The sequence below is a fragment of the Puma concolor genome, chromosome E4, assembly GCF_028749965.1.
Source record: "Puma concolor isolate L17-30 chromosome E4, mPumCon1.1.hap2, whole genome shotgun sequence".
Taxonomy (NCBI): Eukaryota; Metazoa; Chordata; class Mammalia; order Carnivora; family Felidae; genus Puma; species Puma concolor.
The window spans coordinates 60,152,478-60,172,869 of NC_141683.1; the positions used below are offsets into that span (position 1 = coordinate 60,152,478).

At 56.1% G+C, this 20,392-nt stretch overlaps 1 protein-coding gene across 2 annotated transcripts in view; it reads left to right on the forward strand.

Annotated features, from left to right (window-relative positions):
* Positions 1–14,231, forward strand: part of CD247 (CD247 molecule) — a 75,106-nt gene extending 60,875 nt beyond the window's left edge. The window contains exons 2-8 of one of the 2 annotated variants that reach the window (XM_086693453.1): positions 7,296–7,399; positions 8,367–8,423; positions 8,942–9,022; positions 10,169–10,204; positions 11,002–11,058; positions 11,728–11,769; positions 13,000–14,231. In XM_086693453.1, coding sequence (XP_086549579.1) covers positions 7,296–7,399; positions 8,367–8,423; positions 8,942–9,022; positions 10,169–10,204; positions 11,002–11,058; positions 11,728–11,769; positions 13,000–13,065 — 443 coding nt within the window. In that variant the 3' untranslated portion in view covers positions 13,066–14,231. The remainder of the gene's footprint in view (positions 1–7,295; positions 7,400–8,366; positions 8,424–8,941; positions 9,023–10,168; positions 10,205–11,001; positions 11,059–11,727; positions 11,770–12,999) is intronic. The other variant, XM_086693454.1, reaches the window with a different exon arrangement.
* Positions 14,232–20,392: the final 6,161 nt, after the last annotated feature.

Genomic DNA, 20,392 nt, shown 5'->3' on the forward strand with positions numbered 1-20,392 from the left:
GATTTTAAAGGCCGCGTTATAGAACGGGGAGACTTTGTGCTCTTTGTGCCTCTGAGGGCAGAACTAGGCCCAAGGCTGTTTTTTAACAACTCTGAAAATCAGAGCTCTCCACCAGCGATTGATGAGTGGTGAGCTCCCTGTCACCCAGGGTATCCAAGCAGAGGCTGAAGGTGTCAGAGAAGAAATGCCTACAAAAGGTGGGAGGCTCTCTGGAAAGCGGGAACTCCAGAAGCACCGGGAGAAAGGGGAAAGACCAGGGAACAAGCAGCAGATGCTCTTGGCAACTTCTGTGCCGAGTGAACTTTCTGGGCTTTAATCTCCTTGTCCGCAAAACAGAGTCGGCGATAATTCTGCCCATCTCATGAAGAGCTGGTCTGAGGATCAAATCAGATCATGCGAGGGCAAAGAGTTCTCTAAGCGGTACGCTGAGTGCAAACGCAAGCTCCCTTGGTACCCTTTCGTGAAGCCAGGAGCCATCAGAGCGTCCGCACCGGAGCTCCCGGTGTCCCGGGCACGTCACACCGATGCCCGTGCGTCGTCCGATCTTATCCTCAGACCCGCGGAGGGTGGGCATCTCCATCCCGAGCTGGGGAGCGGACCAGGTTCTGTCCCCAACCTTGGCACGCGAGAGCGAGAAGTGGGACGCCCGCTGCTGCCGTGGTGGCCACCTGAAGGGCCACCTGAGCCCGTAGCTGAGCGCGTGGCACTGGGCGGGGCACTTCCCCGGGCCCTGTTAGCTCAGCGCATCTGCATAACTGCCCTGTGAGGTCGGTCTTGTTAAACCCCTTTGGCAGACGGGGTAAGCGAAACTCAAGAGAGGTTAAGAAAGCCGTTCCCCCAAACACAAAGCCAGTAAGAGGCAGATTCAAAGACTAAGACTGAATAATAGTCTTTCTGGCTCTACGGCCTATGCTGTGCCAGGTGAGGAGGGAAAATGGACAAGTGAAACCAAAAGGTATCACCTGTGCTTTCCAGGGCTTGTTGGACGGGGGACACAGGAAAGGCCCCCACGCTGCTGGGACGGCACGTCAGAACCCGGCGAACAGTAAGGGCGGTGAATTCAGAGCTGGGTGAAAACTCGGTCCTGCACCCACCGGTGAGGCGCACCCGAGGCAGAGAGGCGAGAAAAGCGCCTGGCGTCAGGAGACGCGGTGGTCTCATCCAGCTCTGCCACTAGCCTGCTGGTGTCCTTGAGGAAGTTACTTTACGCCTCTGGTCTCGGCTTATTGCCCCACGTTGCATTGGGCCCAATAATACACCCCCCCCACCTTCTGGGCTCTCATAGACTCGAGCTCGATCAGGCACAGGAAGTAACTTTAGAAGTACAAATCGGGGTTCAGATGCAAGGCATCTTACCAGTTGGCTTTGAGGGTGCTGGGGGGGGGGGGTCGCCCTGCTCCCCCAACAGGGTGTGTTGGGGGAGGAGCCTGGCTGGAGGTGGAGACGGGCTAGTGTGTTAAACTAGCTTCCAGGAACGGCAGGCCCGGGTAGATGGAGACCTGTGTTCCTTGTTCTCAGCAGCTCCCAGTCCGGCTGGGAGACAAACAGTACAGTTCAATACACCTCACCCAAAGCAATTAGACTCTGTAAGGGCAGGTGCCTCCCTCGGCTGCCCTCTGGGGCCCCGGAGTCTTCTGTTAATGGTCCGTGTCGAGAAACTTCTCGAACTCGGGACTTCTATAGAGACAAAAAGGTGTATGGAGAGGGCTAGGCTCACTCTCACTGAGACTCATGACACTTTTAGATGCAGTGAACCGTAGGCGTAGATACGCTGGGATCCGTCACTGGTTGTCATGGCGTCTCCTCTGGGCGTCTCACCTGTTCCAGGTCCTGGGCCACAGGGCAGGCCCAGGCCGGAAAGCTTCAGTTTATTATGCTTAAAATCAAAATCAGAGTAATCAGGATGGCACCATGGGGGGCTTCAGAGCAGGAAGTTGCAGTGGGGGGAGGGGGCGGGAGGGGGGTAGGGCCGGGGCCTGAGGCCAGGGCTCAGGGTGCATCTTCTGTGCGCACACGAGATCAGGCAGGTTTCCGACAAGGCCTGTCCGAAGAGAAGGAGAACTCCTAGGGATGATGATCGGGCGCTGTCCGACGTATTGGCCGCCCGCTACGGGTCATCTCCATGCGTCCATGGTCTGGTCTGTGGGCCAGGAGGCCAGGTCCAGCTGAGCACCACTGAGATTTTCAAAGAGGAGGGGCTGCTGGGATTCTCTGCTCGCTCCCTCACTTGCTGGGAGATAGGGTTCTCGTACGGGACAGTAACCTGCTGGCCCACCTCATCGATGCCTGCCTGGTGGCTGACAGTGTGATGGCAGGGGGCTGGGGAGTGACCAGAGGCCAGGGTCCCAGTTCAGCCAGGCCCTGGCCATCCTGAGCTGTATCAAGTCTGTGATGGGGATTGCGGTGAGCAGGCCGGGCAGTGACCTCACGACCACGGACAAGGGCAGGCTGGGCGCCAGGTTCCTCTTTTCCCCCGTGTTCCAATCCCGTATTCAGTACTGGACGTGGCTGAGTGCGGAGGGCCAGCTCTTCCCAGGCTCCAGCTTGCTCTGCTGGGCAGGGGTCATCAGGTTATGCTCTGTCCTGGAGTAAATAGAACCACTTAAAATACCCCCGTCTCGGCCTGGCCTCCATCTGGGAGCACCTGCCTGACGCCTCCAGCCCTACGACACCCGGATGTGCTCCGGCCCACCTGGACTTCAGTCTCCATGTTTGCTCTGTGTCCAGATGCAGGGCTCTGGCGTGGTGGGGACGTGTGGATGGGGTCACCTGCTAGGCCTGGGGAAGGTGGAGCGGGCATGAAAATTGGGGCCGAACCCCCTTCTTTTCCAGATTAGCTGAGTGTGCCCTGTGCACGGAATGGCCCGTGGGGGTCCAGGTTGGACAGATGAAAGCTCATGGGGTCAGAGCCCATCCCCAGCTCTCGTCCTGCAGCCCGGCCAGAGGCCGTGTTCTCCCACTTTGCAAATAGGGCTTGTCCCCTTTCCCTGGCTGGCCACCGTCACCCCTAGGCCTGTGCTGGGAGGCTATTGTTAGCTTGCCTTTGTTTTCTTCAACCCTACTCCTCTGATGGGAAGGCAGCATTTTCTGAATGGGAAATCACGTGACTGCTCAGAAGGCAGCCCCCTCATCAAATGCCCACTGGTTCAATGGTGACGGCCCCTGTGCAGGATCTGGTTCGCTGTGTGGCTGTGAACACCCGGAAGTTAGGGGCGCCAGTGTCTCTCGTCCTACCCAGTTGAAACAATTTTATGCAACTAATTTATTTATTTAAAAAAAAAGTTTTTTTTTTTTTTTTTTTTCCCCCGAGAGGGGTTGGGGAAGGGCAGAGGGAGAGGGAGAGAGAGAGAGAATCTTAAGCCATCTCCATACTGGGGGCAGATCTCACCACCCTGAGATCAGGACCTGAGCCGAAATCAAGAGTCAGACGCTCAACCAACTGAGCCACCCAGGAGCCCCTCTCATCCCAGCTGGGTTAAACGTTCCTGATACTATTTGACCCTTTCTCTCTCTCCAAAAAAAAAAAAAAAAAAAATGTGTTGGTGGTGATTTGGGGGGAAAAAAGTCAGCGACAATAATAGCAGACACGTTATTATTACCTGCTGGGCCCAGCACCCTGTAATAAATATCTTATTTAATCCTCACTATCACCTGATGAGACAGGTCGTGTTACTGGGGCAGAGGGCAGGAACTGCGATAAAACAATTCCTGTCGTACAGGAAAGCTGCCGCCTTAGAGCTTGTTAAACACCTCCCTCCCTCCAGGACCGAATGGGATGCAGGTTGCAGAATGTGTGCTAATGGATCAGGAAAGGAGGCCTCCAGAGCTCTGCCTTGGGGGTGAGGGTGCAGGGAAGAAACCAGAAGCAGGAAGCAGGAAGTATCTCTGCTTCATGCTTTTGGGTTGGCATCCCGGAAAACTACGTGCTGTTCGAGGGAAGCCCCTCTAAGCTGTAGCCATGAGCCCCATGAGGGCAGGGACTCAGAAGGCCTCATCCCGAGGTCAGACATCATTGTCCTTATGGAGGAGATTTACAAGAACACCTCCCCACACGTTTTTTTCCCTTTGTTTTCACCACACCCTGAGGGTAGAGGTGATTACCCACCATTTTGCAGATGAAGAAGCCGAGGCCCAGAGAGGTGATGCGGCTTGCCCAAGACCACACAGCGGCTTTGTGGCAAGGGGAGGGCGAGAATCTGCCTGACACCCCACCCGGGGCCCCTTCTATTTCAGCATCGCCTGGCATTGAGCAGATGCCCAAGAAATATTTGATCAGTTACATAATCGAGTTAGGTCCTGGGTCCCTTTGGGGAAGTTTCCAGGCTATCACCGCCTGCCTCAGGCCCGCTGCTCCCAGCACAGGCACAGCTGGACCGGGTGGAGGAAGATCCTTCCCTGGGAAACGTGTTGCGGTTAATATCCTCTCCTTGACCAAACCACACACAGCATACTTGTCATCGGCCATAAAATCACGCTGCTCTTTAGAAAGAAAGGAAGACAGAGAGAAAACCTGTCCCTGTTACTTATCTCTGGGGGAGGCAACCAAGTCCCCTCCCCCACTGCGCTGGCTCTGCACAACAGGAAGAAATATTTCTTCTCATTTGTTCTAAATTTACTGTCCAGTCATTTTTCTGTCCTCATTTTATGTGACAGGCAGCTGAGCGATTTTTCTCCTAGCTCTTTTTCTGAGTCTCAGCCACCCCCATAAATTGCCGCCGACACCTCGTCTCCAGTCCCCAAAGAAAAAAATCACCCCCGGCGTTGGTGGTCTTTGCTGGGGGCTGGCTTACCTCCTAGAGGGTTTCAGCCGCCCACCTGTGGTCAGCAGGGGACTTCTGGCCCTGCCCCGGGGGCCAGCGGGCAGGCCAATCGTGGGTGGACCCCCTCATCTTCCCTGAAAAGCCCAAGCTATCTAATGAACGTCTACTCTGTGCTCCAATGTCCAGGGTAGAGGCTTGGTGGAGGGGACTCTCAGAACCCGACAAGTTACGTGGGAGGGGGTTGGGGGGGGAGCGCTTTGTGGGAGGCAGGCTCTTGCACCTCCATCCGGTGCAGAATTTCGGGTGCAGAATCAGCCATTGAGTGGCCAGGGGCGAAGGTGGGGGGATAGGAGCCCCATTTCACACCGAGTGGAGGGGGCGTGTTGGGCCCGGCAGGCGGGAAGAGGAAAGGCAGGTGGGTAGGAGAGGACTGGTGAGCCCAAGGAAGAGCCTCACCGGAGCAGGAGAGGCAGCGTGGGGAGGGTGTCGGGGAGCTGGGCCCGGATCGGGCCTGAGCCCGGCCTGATGAGGAGTTTGGACTTAGTTCTGAGTGACCGGGTCATCAGTAGTTTCTGAGCAGGGGCTGTGGGAAGGGAAGTTTACAAAGAGGTCAGCTGCCTGGGGCCCAGAGGGGGTCTTGAATTCGGGCGGGAGTCGCAGGCTTGAGGATTCGGGGAGGGGAAGGGAGAGGAGGGGAGGAACCCTGCCGCCGCCCTGAGTCACACAGCACGCGGGAGAAGCCCAAACATCGCTCCAGGAGAAAGGTGGGCAGGGCCGGACCCAGGGGAGGAGGGCGCAGAGAAGCACAGTCCCGGCCGCCTCTCGCGCCGTGTGTGTGCTGCTGGGGAAACCTGAAGTTCTGTGTGTGTTTCTGCGTCGTGCTGTTGGGAGGTTCTGACAAGTTATTCCGTTAAAGGGGTGCCTGGCACATAGTAAACATTAAAGAAATGTTAGCATTTTCACCCTGTTTAACGGAAGAGGCGGCTGAAAGGGTGACTAACGTGCCGCAAGTCACCCCACTGGTAAGGGCAAGCCAGCGCTCAAGGGCAGGGTATCCGCTCCCACAGCCCCGACCAGGGGGCTGCAGGCGGCCACCAGAGGGCACTCTGACCTTGGGAGAAGCCGCCACTGTGGGCGGAGCTTAGCTGGCAGGGGCGGAGACAAGGAGCGGGCCCGGTACACGGGCGGAGTCGCTGCAAATACCTGGCAGGAAGTACGGTCTGAAACCCAGGTCTCACGGTGCAGCGAGCTTTGAAATAAAATTGCTTTTATTTAGCCAAGACATTTATTATATCTCCTTCTCCAACCCCGTTGCCCTAAGATGCCAGCGTAAGGGGCGCCTGGGTGGCTTAGTCGGTCGAGCGTCCGACTTTCGACTCAGGGCAATGAGCTCCTGGCTGGTGGGTTTGAGCCCTGCACCGGGTTCTGTGCCGACAGCTCAGAGCCTGGAACCTGCTTCGGATTCTGTGTCTCCCTCTCTCTCTGCCCCTCCCCCACTCGCACTCTGTCTCTCTCTCTCAAAATAAACACTAAAAAAATTAAAATACCAGCGCCAACTAAATGGACAAAGGTTAATATGGCAGCGGGGATTAGCGGCTCACAGGCAGGTTGGGGATAGGACAGGCTAGATGGATTTCTGAGCTACCTTTTGTAGGGTGCATCCGATTCTACCAGATGGCAGAGCTGCAGGGAGACAGAGAGAGAGGATACGTAGAGGGAACAGTGCATGCAAAGGCACAGAGGCAAATGGTCCGGAGGAGCAAGGTGTGACTCCGGAACGATAAGTGTGTGGGGAAGGGAAGGGGTTCAGGGACAGGGACAGACAAAGCTGAGGCCATGGGGCTGGGACTGGTGAGTAGTGAGACTGCCGGGTTCAGGCTGGGAGGGGGGGGCTCACCAAATGTACCTTCGTCTACTGCTTATGAGACTCCTTGGGGCCCAGGGGAGGGAGGCCCAGCCCCAGACCCCACTGCCCTGAGGGGGAGACTGCTCAGTGCCCCGCACCGAGGAAGCAGAGTCAGGAAGGGGGAGTTAACCCCGGTTCCCACAGTCCTGATGAATGATCTCATCCGAACGTCAGTCCTGTTCTCTCCCTGTGGGTAGGCCTTAGGGAGCCACATACCTGACTCAGGTGGTGCCATTCATCCAGACGTGGGCATCTTATTGCAGAGGCTTCCAGAGTGCACGGTTCATTTGGGCGCTCACACACGGCTGGGCTGCAGCGGGCCTAAGGCAGCAGTCCTGCGTCCACTGGACAGCTTCACTCCCCCGCCTAGTTTCTGCTTCCCTTCGGTCTTCCCCAGGATCTGTGACCCCAGCAGGTGTCATGTCTGGCTGTTGGGGGAGGCTGGGTTTTTCCCTTGGTGCTGGTCCAAGGGTATGGGAGAGAAGCTGTGGTCAGATGGGGTGTGGGGAATGGATTAGCCCCCCCTTGTCATGGTTTCCCTGGCCAGTCAGCTATGGGGCCACCCTAGGACGGTGGGGACGTGTCCTGTCACCCTGGGCCTGGCTGATCAGTCTCATCTCTTGGCACAGAGGCGCAGAGTTTTGGCCTGCTGGATCCCAAACTGTGCTACCTGGTGGACGGAATCCTTTTCATCTATGGCGTCATTATCACTGCCCTGTTCCTGAGAGCAAAGGTGGGTACTGCGGACTCTGGGGAGCAGGTGTGGGCTCCCCTACTTGCAAAGTCTCAAGCATGGGCAGTGCCCGGAGCATGGCGTCCCCGGCAAAGCAGGGACCAGCCAAGCGTGCCCCTTGGGTGGGCTGGTGTCTCACTGAGCCTGACAGAGTGGAAGGGGCAGCCTGATGCCGGGGTCTTCGCGAGGAACTATACAAACGTGTAAACATCCCAGTGTCCCAGGACAGCGGTACTGCTGGCAGAAAAGGGGCTTTAGGGAACTAAGAGCAGGAGGTGGGGACCTACGGTCCCTCCCCAGGTCCTGTTGTCCTGCTGCTGACTGAGGCCCCGCCAGCCTGTCTCTGGAAACCTCAGGTTCCGTGTCAGGAAGTGCGAGGGCGAGCCCAGAGCTCGGGTTTCAGCGGGTGCCTTGCAGAGTCTGGATTTCTTGGAAGGGCTGGAGCTGGGGCTGGGGCTGGGGGGACGCCGCGGTGCCAGCAGAGGGTGGAAGGAGGCTGGGTCCTTCTTATCACTTGGGTCCCCCCAGCCTTCTGCTCTTTTGGACTGTCGATTTGGGCAAAAGATGCTATTTGAGAAACAGTCTTATTAATTTTCGGTTTGAAAGTTGGAACAGCGCTGTCCTAGATGATCTCTCGGGTGGTTTCCAATGCTCGGTCTGTAGGATCTGTGAGATCTGTTAAGATCTCCGCCTCAGCGGAGAGAACTGAGCCGAGAGCGAGGTCGTGTGTGCCTCGGGGCAGGTCCGCAAGGACCCTAAGCTAGCGCCAAGCAGGGACGCCTGAGGTCACGATGGGAGTCGCGACCGTGCGCAGCCTCCGTCCACCTTGGAGTTGCTCTCCGAGGCCCCGGGGGGGGGGGGGGGCGGCGGCGAGGGCAGCGCCGCCGCCCGGGTGGGGGGACCAGCGCGGTGGCCGCGCGCGTCCCCGGCGGACCCAGCGCTCTAACCTCGCCGCCCCCTCTTCCAGTTCGGCAGGAGCGCGGCCGCCCCCGCGAGCCAGCAGGGCGCCAACCAGCTCTACAACGTAAGTCTGCCCTCCCGTCGCCCCTCCCCGCCCCCCCCCACCCTCCCCAGGGGACCGCGGCAGGGCCCGGGCTGCAGGCTGGCGGGTTGTCGAGCCTCCCTAGGGCCCGGGAACACGGGGACCGTAATCGTACCCGCCGCGTCCACACGGTCCTGCTTAGGGCGCGCTGGCCGGTGAGCCCCTCCCACCCGCAGGTTGCAGGGGCCCGAGGCGGGTGGGCGGGGACGTCAGTGGGTCTTCAGGGCCGCAGGGAGGAGGTTTCACTCTCCTGGGGCAACGGGACTTGGGTTGAATCTATTTACACACACACACACACACACACACACACACACACACAGAGTCACGGGGAACGCGTGTTCGTTCTCTGAGATGCGGGTACCCGGCCGGACCAGCTTCCACCCCAGCCCCAGGCCTGCTCCTTTCCTTGAGAGCCACGCCCAGAGGGAACTCCCAGTCCCGCCGGCCCAGCCCTCAAGAGGGTGTCTTGCCAGTCCCTGAGCCTTTCCCGTCGGTTCTAGGAGCTCAATCTGGGAGGAAGACAGGAGTATGAAGTTTTGGACAAGAGACGAGGCCTGGACCCTGAGATGGGAGGAAAGCAGGTAGGCATTCCTGTCTCTGCCTGTGTGTGCCAGTGTGGGTGTGCTCAGCGGCCGCAAGGAGAGAGCTCCTCGGTGCCTGCGCGCTCTTGCCCCCTCCCCCCCACTCCATCCTATCCCTCAAGGGCCCTAGGGCCCTAGCACAGGTGGAGCCATTGCTTCCATGCCCTTCTCTTCCTCCCCCCAACCCCCCCGGGCTCCGTTCTGCATCGCAAGGGACCTCCTGTACGTGAATGTGACACCCTTGTATCCAAGGTCCACCCGCTTGCCCTTAAACTTCTTGTCCACCCTGAGATGCACACACAGTGGGGCCATCTGCCCCCCAAAGGAACAGATCTGGTGAAGAGGGCCATACGGGAAGGGCCCGAGGCCACTGGACAAGGAATTCTGGGTCCCAGGTACCGCTTGGAGCGTGGTGGGGCTCCAGGCTCCTAGTGGCTCTTGGCTGTGAGCTCCACAATCTGTGGGGACTGGAGGCTTAAAAGCAGGGCTCAGCCCAAAGGCCCGCTGCCCAGGTTTTAGGGTGGCCCTCCCTTGTTGTTTCTGGTCACACCTGTCTACCCAGCCCCCTGTGTCTGAGCCCTGTGCTGGGCCTGCCGTTGCTAGAGCGGACGGGCGGGGAGGAGAGGAGACCCTAGCAGTTTCCTTGGCCCCTGCCTTCCGGCCTCAGCTCTCCTCTTCCCTGGACTAGGAGGGGTGAGGAGGGGTGGAGACGGAGGGGTGAGCAGTGCTCCCTCACCGAGCAGTGGCTGGCCTGCTCCAAATGAAGGTACTCAGTACCTTTCCTTTTCAGCCAGAAATCCCACTTATAAGTTTGTGATACGTATGGCACTGTGTCTGCAAGGGGACACGCAGACTGGCTCTCAGCCGAGACCCCGCGGCCTGCCCTGGGCAGGGCTGGGCCAAGGAGGCCATGCGGGGAAGTGAACCCTGTGTGCAAGGGAGCGTGCAGTGTGCACTAAGAAGCAGAGGCTGAGGTAGAGCTGTGAGGGTGGGGGAGATGGGGGCAGGGCTGCAGGAGGGAGCTGGTGGGGGGCGGGCGGGCAGGTGGCCCCGGGGGTGCGGAGGGGAGGTGCAAGGAGGCCGCTGCAACCCTCCTGCCTTGGGTCCCTGCTTCTCCACCTCTAACCTTCCCCTTGTCTTCCCCAGCAGAGGAGGAGGAATCCTCCGGAAGTCGTGTACAATGTGAGTACAGGAGGGCAGGCTGGAGGGGGGCTCCTGGTGACGGCATCACTCCCTGCCCTGTGCCTTTGCCCCGCTTGACCTTTCCGTGCCAGATGCCCCACCTGCTCGCTGCCTGTGGCGGCTGGCTGTGTATAGAACAGCCTTCTCTTGCCTTCCCTCCCTCAGCCCCTGAGTCTGCCGTTGGAGTTTCCCTGTAGATGGCCCCGGGGAACGGCCAGGTCAGGCTGGACCAGTATAGGGTGGCAGGCCCCTCTGAGGGGCTCCTGCTTCTAGAAGCTGGAGTCTTCCTGAGTGTTGCCTCTTGCTCAAAGGTCAACCTCCCCCTCTGGGTGTGCATCTGACTGTGGTTTTCAGACTGTTGACGTGGGTCTGCCACGAAGCGGACCAGAGAGAGCTGACTCTCCTTCCTTCCTGCAATTGGTTGATCCACAGCCCGTGGTGTTGGCTGTGTAAAGAGACAGCTTGCTCAGATAAATGGTTCTGGGGGCTCCAGGGGGCCCTCGCATTGTCCACATTCATGTTCTTTGGCTAGGATTCCACATTTTATCTTTGAACCTAACCTGAGCTTCTCAGCTCAGTGCAAAGGGCTGGCAGCTCAGAGAAGAGTCCAAAGGGCTGAGGAGAAGGGTGAGGTTGGAGCTGGTCGGGGACGGAGATGCTTATGTGAATAAGGACTGGAGCTTTGATTGTGCGAGCTCCCCTCCAGTAGGGAGTCGAGAGGCATCCTCTTGTAGGGGAGCCCAGTGTCTTCTGCATAAGGTAGTGAAATCAGTGTCCCGTGCCCTCTTCTTTTCCAGGCACTGCAAAAAGACAAGATGGCGGAGGCCTACAGTGAGATTGGGATAAAAGGCGACGTGAGTGCTGCTTCTTGATTCCCAAGAATTGGGTCAGGATGGGGATGCTCCTCCCAAGGAGCTCCTCCTCCGCTTCCAGATGGGCCTGCTGTAGGCCTCTGTTCCCACCCGTTCGCCTACATTCCCCTTATCACCTGCAAAAGCCCCTGTGATGGTTGCCAAGGGGCGAAGCATTGGCCGTACTTAAGATGCTAAGGAAAGGCTGATGTTCTTTCAGGGACCGAGTCCCGATTGTAAGACACACTACGCTTTGTACGAGCAAGTCAAATTTGTCACCATCAGGAATTGCCGTGGTGTGCTCTGAGCCAGAGCTCAGAGCACTATCTGCTTGCCATTCCCTGTGAGCATGGATAGCAGCCAGGAATTCTGGGAGGGGCAGGGAGGCCCATTTGTTCCAGGTGACAAGCAGCGTGGCCAGCCCCCCACGCAGCCCGGGATCCTAGGACTCCGATGTCCGGGAGGGCCTGCATGGCTCACAGCAAACCTGGGCCCCATCGGAGACGATCCTCACCTTAGTCTTCGGGCCTCAGGACCTTTCTAGCCCAGGGGCAGGGGTACCGGCTGGGAGACCGTCACCTCTGATTCTCTGGGGGCCCCTGGAGTAGAGGCCTTGAGCCGGAGGCCGCTGCTGACTCTGTGCCTTTCTGCCCTTTTGTCTCCCTCCCACAGAACCAGCGGCGGAGAGGGAAGGGGCATGATGGCCTCTACCAGGTAAAAACGGATGCAGAGCATCCGGTCTGCGCTGCGGGCCCTCGGTCCCCGGGTGCCATCTAACCAGGGGCGAGGCTAGACGCCCACGTTCTGCTTGCTGGTGGCACCAGCTCTCGCCATCAGCCGGGCAGGGCGAACCCGAGGCCCCTGAACCGGCCGGGCCCTGGGGCAGGGCTGGGATGTAGCGATTGAAGTATGGCTCCCACGGTCGTGCCCACGGGAGCCCCCGGGGCACTGGCTACGGAGGAGCAGCAGCTGCGCAGAGGCCGTGCGGTCTTGCCAAAGGGTCGATGTAGGCCGAGGACGCCACACGAGCAATTTCCTGCCTCTTCCTGTGCTGCCCCACACCCTTGCAAGAAGCCTTGCCTGTGCCCCGGACCCTCAGACCTAATATGATGGGTGGATGGGTGGGAGAATTGAAGGAGAAAAAAAAAAGAGAGAGAGAAATAGCAACTTTAAAAAGAAAGTGTCGTAGTCAGGTGTCTGGTTTATGCAAATCAGTGTGAATGATTATGCAAACGAAGGAGAGCCAACCTATTTCTCTAAAATATAATCCCCAGCGGGATTTTATTCGGCTACTTCTGGCTCCCCTGGGCCGTTCACAGTTTGCTTGACGGGCTCTAAGGTGTCAGGCTGCCCAGCTTGCCTGAGTTCAGAATGACGTCAAAAGGGCCCCTAGAATTTTCCTGTGAGTGGCTTCCTGGATCTGTCTTCTGGACCAGGGAGAGACGTCGTAGTGGGACTGGGACCAGGACAGAGGACATAACTGTAGTGGGGTGGCCTGGGAACAAGGCCCGGGGGTGGGGTGGGGGCGGCTGAGGTCAGGGAGCCACTGTCTCCTTGTGACAAGTCCTGGCTTCCTGGAGGCCCAGGTGTCAGGGACAGCAGACTCTGGAGCGAACCCCGATTCCAGCTCAGTGTTTGGGGAGGGTGGGGGCTCTCCTTCCTCTTTGGTCCAACAGGAGGTTTCTCTAGGCCCCAGACACTGTAGGGCTCAGTGCTCCGGAAGCTAGGAAGAAGGTAAGAATTTAGCTGGAAAGGAGTTGCTTCCAGGTCATTCCTAGCAGGGCATAGAACATATTTTTTCTGTAGCCTTCTGGGGCCAGGCCCCTACCTGGGGCACGAGGGGATCGTTCCTAGGCCTCTGGAAGCCACTTGTTGGCCTCCAGGTAGCCTAGAGCCCACGCGGAGCTCTTGACCCACTTTTCTTTTCTGATTTGCTTTCACTAGGGGCTCAGCACGGCCACCAAGGACACCTATGATGCCCTCCACATGCAGACCCTGCCCCCTCGCTAAGAGCACCGGGCATTTCGCCAATCACAGGCCAGACCTGAAGACACCCAGATTGTGAAAGACACAGGATAAAGCGTTTATAACCCAGTTCACTCGTATTTCTTCACCACCCAAGTATTCCTTTTTAAGAATAGGACGCTTCGCGTTGTAACATTTGGTCACGTCCATTTCCAAACCGTCATGCACGGAACGTCGTCCCTGGACTCTGCAGGGGAGTGCGTTCCCCCAGGGCTGAGGCCCCGTCCTCGAGGAGCCCGTGGTGAACCCCGCAGGTTCTCGGGTCTTCTGGTTTGTTGGGGACTGTGGACAGGCCCCCGTCCTGGAGGCTCTGGGCTCTCACCTGGGAGACGGGTGCACACTCCTCACAGCCATGTTTGGTCCATGTTTTGTCAAGTCCCCAGAGAAACTCAAATGTTAGCACATATCCTAATAGGCTCTATTGTCCTGTCCGTATTTGAGTGGCTTTGCTCCTGCTGTAAATCCGGCGTCTGTTGTCAACCCGTGCCTTCATGTCAAGGTGACTTGTAACTGGGGCAAAGGGGCTGTCGTGCATCCCTGTGAAAGGTCTGTGCAGAGGGGACAATGGGAGGGGAGCCGGGGCACGTCCGCGGTGGATGAGGTGGGGAGGGGCAGGGGGTCATGGAGCCTCCGTGGGGGGCACGGGGTGGGGTGCGGGGCACACAGGAGGGGGCCCTCCTCGGTCAAGCGTACATTCCCTCCGGAGAGGTCAGCGTCTGTGGCCCAGGCACTCAGGGACCCAACGAGCCTGTGCTTGCCCCCGCGGAGCTCACACTCTCCGAGGGGAAGCGAGTTGTGACCAGAGCGGCCCAAGGGGACGTAGCAGGTGCCCTTACAGGTGTGACGCGAGCAAGCGTGGGGGCGAGGGAAGGGGCCGGACCACACTCTGTCCAGGCCCTCGTTCACGTCGCGCCCCAGGTGAGAGACGGACGTCACCGGGAAGGTCTCGGCGGGAGGCTCAGCCCCACGCAGACCCGCAGAGACACCCCCCCCCCCCCCCGCCCCGAGGGCCGTGGCGACTCTGGGGAACATCGCCGTGTGATTACGGGGCACACGACTATGAGTGGACAACCCTCTCTGTCTGCTGAGTTTTAATTTATACTCGTTTGCTGAAGCCTTACTCTTTCGCATAATAAACGCTTTGGTGAAAATGCGTGTTCTCTGGGCTTTATTTTGGCAGTCCGGCCGGTGACGGTAATTTAGTCGTCAGGCAGTCCGTCTGGTGCCCTTGTCAGGGGACAAAACTGACCTCCGGAGAGCGGCGTGGCTCCCTGGGGGGCACAGGTGGAGTGCCTCCATCTGGGTCGGTGGCCGCGCCTGGAGGCCTTGAGTGCAGTACCAGTGGGCAGCGTCAGGCTGGGCCAGGCCTGTGGCGGGGGGGGGGGGGGGGGGGGGGGGGGGGGAGTGCAGGGCTTCCGGCTCCGTGCCCAGCTGGTGGCAGAGGGAGGCCAGCGAGCAGCCAGTCAGCAGAGTCTGGGACTTGCAAACAGCCGCTCATGCCACTGCCCCAAACCTCAGTCTTGTGGGGTTCGGGGAGGGCCGGAGGACGACAGAGGTCTTCTTCCGTCAGGTTCCCTCTAAATGTAGGGGCTGGGGCGCCTGGGTGGCGCAGTCGGTTAAGCGTCCGACTTCAGCCAGGTCACGATCTTGCAGTCCGTGAGTTCGAGCCCCGCGTCGGGCTCTGGGCTGATGGCTCAGAGCCTGGAGCCTGCTTCCGATTCTGTGTCTCCCTCTCTCTCTGCCCCTCCCCCGTTCATGCTCTGTCTCTCTCTGTCCCAAAAATAAAATAAACGTTAAAAAATAAAAAAATAAAAAAAAAAATAAATGTAGGGGCTGTAGGCGAGGCCCCAACTCATCAAGCTAGCAGTTAATATCGGGTCGTGTTTGAGATCAGAACCCAAGATCGTGGCTGTTAAAAGCCCCCCCCGAGCACCTAGGATTCCGGCAGGAGCGCTGTGCATGCCGGGCCCGGGCGAAACGCGTAACAACTCCCGAAGACAAGGCATTCAATTTGTAATCCGGCCTCGTAGGGGGAATTCAATTCCATTCAACAAATATTTACCCTGCACCTACGTATTTTCCGTGCCCAGCACTTTACAAGCCACCCGGGAGGACAGAGAAGTACCACCACAGGCTTAGGGGCTTGAAATTTTGCCGCTGGACGCCAGGCGGATCACAAAGAGCAGCATCCCACGGCTGTGTCGCGACACACAGGGGCCAGGCGGGGAGGGGTGGCTGCCCGCGAAGGGGTGCGGACAGAGCCCGCTAAGCTACCGGAGAAGCGGGCAAGTTTCCCGGGCGGAAGGCCTCGGAGGAGGGACAGAACGTAGGACGGCTGATGACAGCCAGCCCTAATTATGTAACCTGGTCACGAGGCAACGGGACAGGAAATGGGTGTTGTGTGGCGTTAGCGGCCTTGAGTCGAAGACAACAGACGGCCCCTTTTGGGTTGCCACTCCTTTGTCTTCTACTCACCGGGCACCCGAAGTTGGGTTCATCTGTCAGTCAAAGTGAGTCAGCCTCACACGTCAGGCCTAGTTTCAGGGTCCGCGGAGTTACACGCAGGCCGTGTGACCCGTATGTATGGCTGGCTTGAAAACAAGAGTTTGGCCCAGTCCCGTCAACAATTTGGCTCAAGAGGCAGGGAGGAAAGCCAGCGGCGAGGTGTGGGTGCCACAGCTGACCTGGGTGGGCAAGGGCACTTACCGGACCACGGGCAAGACGCCCGCACGCACAGAAGAGCCAGCTGGGTGAGAGCCACAAGTGCTGGGGGGAGGAGCCCAGGGTCAAGGGGAGGCGGCCCGGGTGCCGCTTCCTAGGGCCCGGGGCTCCCCCCTCCAAAGCACAGGTGGATTCCTTCCATCCCAAGAAGCTACTGATCGGCTCAGATGTGCCGCCAACTTATTTTATGTAAAAAAAAAAAAAAAACCCAACTCTTAACAGAAACATCCATTGTAAGATGCAGCCCTGTTTCGTGTTAAAATAGGAAGATGGGTTTTAGAACAAAGGAAGGCCGCTCACTTGCATTGAGGAAGCACGGACGTGTTGCGTGTGCATGTAAATTAAAATGGAAGCTTTTGGTATTTTTAAAAACCTGCATCACTTTGTTGTCACTGAAGTTAGGTAGGATGTGGATATTTCTGATCAAGTTTTCTTCTTCCTGGAGTATGCCCTAAGAACACAACGGTCACCGAAGCCGGGTTGGGCAGGGACAAGAAGGGCAGGTGATTAATTCAAGCTAAGAGGAGGTTCCAAGGGGACTCAAAGCCTGGCCATTCGGTCGGCTGTTCAGCCGTAGCTGTAGACCTGGTCCCTGTCCACAAGAACTCATGATGCGTTTTGGCAGCCTGGCACCGGACGTTTCTGCGACCCTACGACTGAGTTCTAACTACAGAGGTCCTGCATCTTCGAGCGCTCGTTTTTGGAGAAAGGAAAGGCAGCAACAGAGCAGATGTCATGGACACCCTCTCGCGGGGAACTCAGCTTGGCCCATGCCAAGCGGAAGTGGGTTAGAACGTAACTCCCTTCTTAACAAGGCCTACAGGGTGATGATAATCAGTACTTTATCCCCATTCTGTAGGGATGGCTTTTGCCTTCTGAGGTCTTTCTCATGCTGGCGAGCGAGCAGGTCAGTCTCTACCAAACAGAAGATTTGTTAAGGACTCCGCAAATTGCTTTAAGGGATAAACTTCCCAAACTTACATGCAAGCTACAAACCCGAGGGGTGGGATAGCAGCCTAGTCGGGTTACATCAGGGGACGAGAGGAACCGAGATCGGCCTTCCCATTCCGGGCCCTTCAGAGGGTGCAAGCACGTCTTGAGACAGCAGCGCTCTCCTACTTCAGGGAGAACATCCAGTAGACCCGGGTCGCACACGGTCGAGAGACAGGGAAGTTAGCCTCCCAAAGCTCTTCAACAAGCTGATGTTTGCTTTCTGTGGGAAACTCGCTTTAGGATTCAGATTTTCAGGGGCACCTGGGTGGCTCGGTCGGTCGAGCATCTGACCTTGGCTCCGCTTTGGAAGTTCGAGCCCCGCGTTGGGCTCTCTGCTGTCAGCCTGGGGCCCGCTTCAGATCCTTCGTCCCCATCCCTCTCTGCCCCTCCCCGGCTCCTGCTTTCTCTCTCAAAAAATAAACATTAAACGAAAAGAAAAAGCCTCGAATTCTCATTCAACAAACTGCATTCCAGACGCTAAATGTGAACTCGTAGAAGCTAGAGGGAGTGAAGTTGAGTTGTGTGCCCTCCGACAGGAGAACCAGATGCCAAGTCCGGGGCTAGCTTCTTTCAGAGAACCCTCAGGGAATGGGTGTTCAGGATGTGGCAGGAAACGTTGGAGGGGCACCAAAGTGTATAAAGAGCGAAGGGTGGAAAAGTCAAATTCAATACCTGGTCTGCCATCAAAGACACAAGAGAAATGGGAGCCCTGAAGGGTGATCTTGCAGGACCAGTCGCTTTCTTTGGTCACACAAAGCCCTGGGGTGCGAGGAGACGACCCTGAACCCTCAGGGTCTGGGGAGCGAGAGAGGTGTGGCGGCCACAGCACTCCAGGGGACACAGGAGGAAGTGGGCGGTGGGACCCAGGGTGGGGGTGGGCTAGGAACCAAGGTGCCTCCAGTGCCTGGGACCCCTGAGAGCCCCTCCTGGAAAAGACCCACGGGAAGGCTTATGCGACGGTCTGTGTGCGGGAAGCGTCCAGAATACCAACACGACAAGTGCAAGGAAACTCCAACAATGTGAAAACACTTGGAAAATGGTTTAATGATGTTTTACAACAGAAACGAACTGTACAGTTACAGTAAGTTTAATATATATATAAAAATTACAGCAGACAAATGCATCTACACAAAACCTACCATTTCATTCTGATTCACTGTCACCTACGCAATCTCTCCCAAGCCTACAGCCCCGGTGGGAGGCCCCAGGAGGGGGAATCATATAAAGGGCACTTTTAAAGAGACAGCACCGCTCATATTCCCCACCACCTCCTCAGGCCTCGGGAGGCACATCAGCTAGTTCCCCAAAATGTGAAGTTGCTTGCGTTTTGGGTTTTCAAAATCCAGAAAACGTGTGTTTCCCAGGGACCCGGATAACAAGGGCCCCCGAAATCCAGGTTATCAGCAGATTCTTACAAAACATTCCTATCCGAGGGGAAATGGCTAACCAGGCACTCTGGGGCAGTGAGGCTATACAAGAGCCACCCAGATTGCAAAGTTACCTAAGGAGAAATGCAAAAGGACTCCCAATCAACTACTTAGAAATTGTCACTGCCTCATTAAAGCTGCTGGACAATTTTGGAAAGAATCATTTACACCACATCGTAAGTTTCCACAAAAGAGAACTCAAACTCACATTTTAAACTTAAGTACATAAAACAAAAGTTTTGGGAGGCCAAGGGGCCAATACCCCTTATGACCCTCCCTCGACAACAGTGGAAAAACACCCCTGAATCAATATTTAAAAAAAAAAAAAGAAAGAAAGAAAGAAAGAAAGAAAGAAAGAAAGAAAGAAAGAAAGAAAGAAAGAAAAAGTCAAAGGAAGAAAAGAGAAAGGTGGTGGGGGGGGGAGTTAAGATATTTAAAGACAGAGAGAGAAAAAAAAAAAAACCCAAAGCATCTTTAGGAAAACACGATCACGGTCTGTTGAAAACAAAACAAAATCCCTGTCGGGAACGGTAATCAGCACATATGCAATCCAAATTGAACCCGGTGGAAGTTTATTACTGAATATTATGTACACTCAGAACTTTTTCATTTTCTTTTTTATTATGAACACCTAGGCAGTGAAAACTGTTATGTTAATACATACATAGACACACCCAAAACATACAAAAATACTATTATTTCAAACTACTAAGAATAGGACAGTTCAGTTATTTTCATGCTATGACTTTAAGAGCATTACACTGAAACAAACAAGAAGTTAAACGACATTTTTTTTTCTTTTAATATCCCAGAAATATACCAAAATATACATCTAAGCTTTGGAATTACTGAGGTTACACTAATGCAAGTGCTGGGTAATCGTACTTAATACACAAGTCTAAGGTTCTGCAGGAAAGAAATCATCTTTGGTATCTGCATCAGGCTAATATTATTAACATTTGGATTTTGCTTTGGGATAGAGCTTGTATGACCCTAGAACCAAATACCCGCCCCGCCCCCAATCAACTGAGATTAAAAAGATCCATGTAAAAAGTTCCTTCATTTGCAAGCCCCCCCACCCCCACCCCCGAGTTAAAAAGTCACAGGCATCTACCTAGCACAAAGGTTGTGAAATACAATGCATAGTTGCACAGTGGTGCTGCAGAAAGGAAACCAACTACGGTAAGGAGAAACGACAAGCTCGATGATCATTCTGCACGTTTTCTCGCAAACAGGGCAGAGCCACTTCCAAGCAGTTCCAGTAAAGGAGAGAAGAAAAGGCTTAGAAGGGCACCTTGGCGTGTACTCACTGTCATGACCCCAGAGGTCCAAGCACCCAGCAGAGCAGCCAGTCCTGCACCAGTGTCTTCAACGTCCCCCCACTCTGTGGGTCCGGCGGCCCGGCAGCAGGCCTTGGCCTCCCAGCTCCCCCGTGCTAAAAGCCCCTGTGGTGACCGTGGTTGCTGGGGGGGTGGCTCATCACGGCGATGGCGGCTTTTTTATTGTTTTGGAAAATCTGAAATGCCAATTTGTTCCACGGCACATTCACAGGTTGGCCAGAGCAAAACTACCGAGGACGAGGACGCACCTCTGCAAACCCGAGCACATGGAAAACAGACCCCCCCACCCTGCCCTTCCCGTGGGTCACAGCCCCCCACCCCCACCCCTAGCCTCACTCCTCTAAATGCCAGGACGCCACAGACTGGATTGATGCTGAAGACTTCTCTTTTCTTTGGTTTTTTTGTTTGTTTTGAGTTTATACAATCATTAAGGAATCTTTGGTTTTGGCTGGAAATTTAAAAAACAAAACAAAACAAAACAAAGAAACCACCCTCCCCTGGCTTATAGCAGCAGTAGTAAGACCTGGCAAAGCTTTCTTTCAACACTGGGGGTGGGAATTGAAGGCTGGGAACTACATTCAAAGAAAAGGTGAAAGGGCTGGGGATGCAGCTTCTAAAGAGCCCGTCGGATACAAGATTGTCAAATAATAATAATATTAATAATAATAAAAACTTAAATATTTGGATTTATTATTATTATTTTTTTGGTCATGACAAAGGAAAAAAAGTGAAATGTGTATGCAGCAGTCAGCTTAAAGGAGCCTTTGGTGTCTTTTTCCCTTCCACCCAAAGTCCTGAAAATGAGCAGAACCCTGAGGCCGCAGAGGGGGA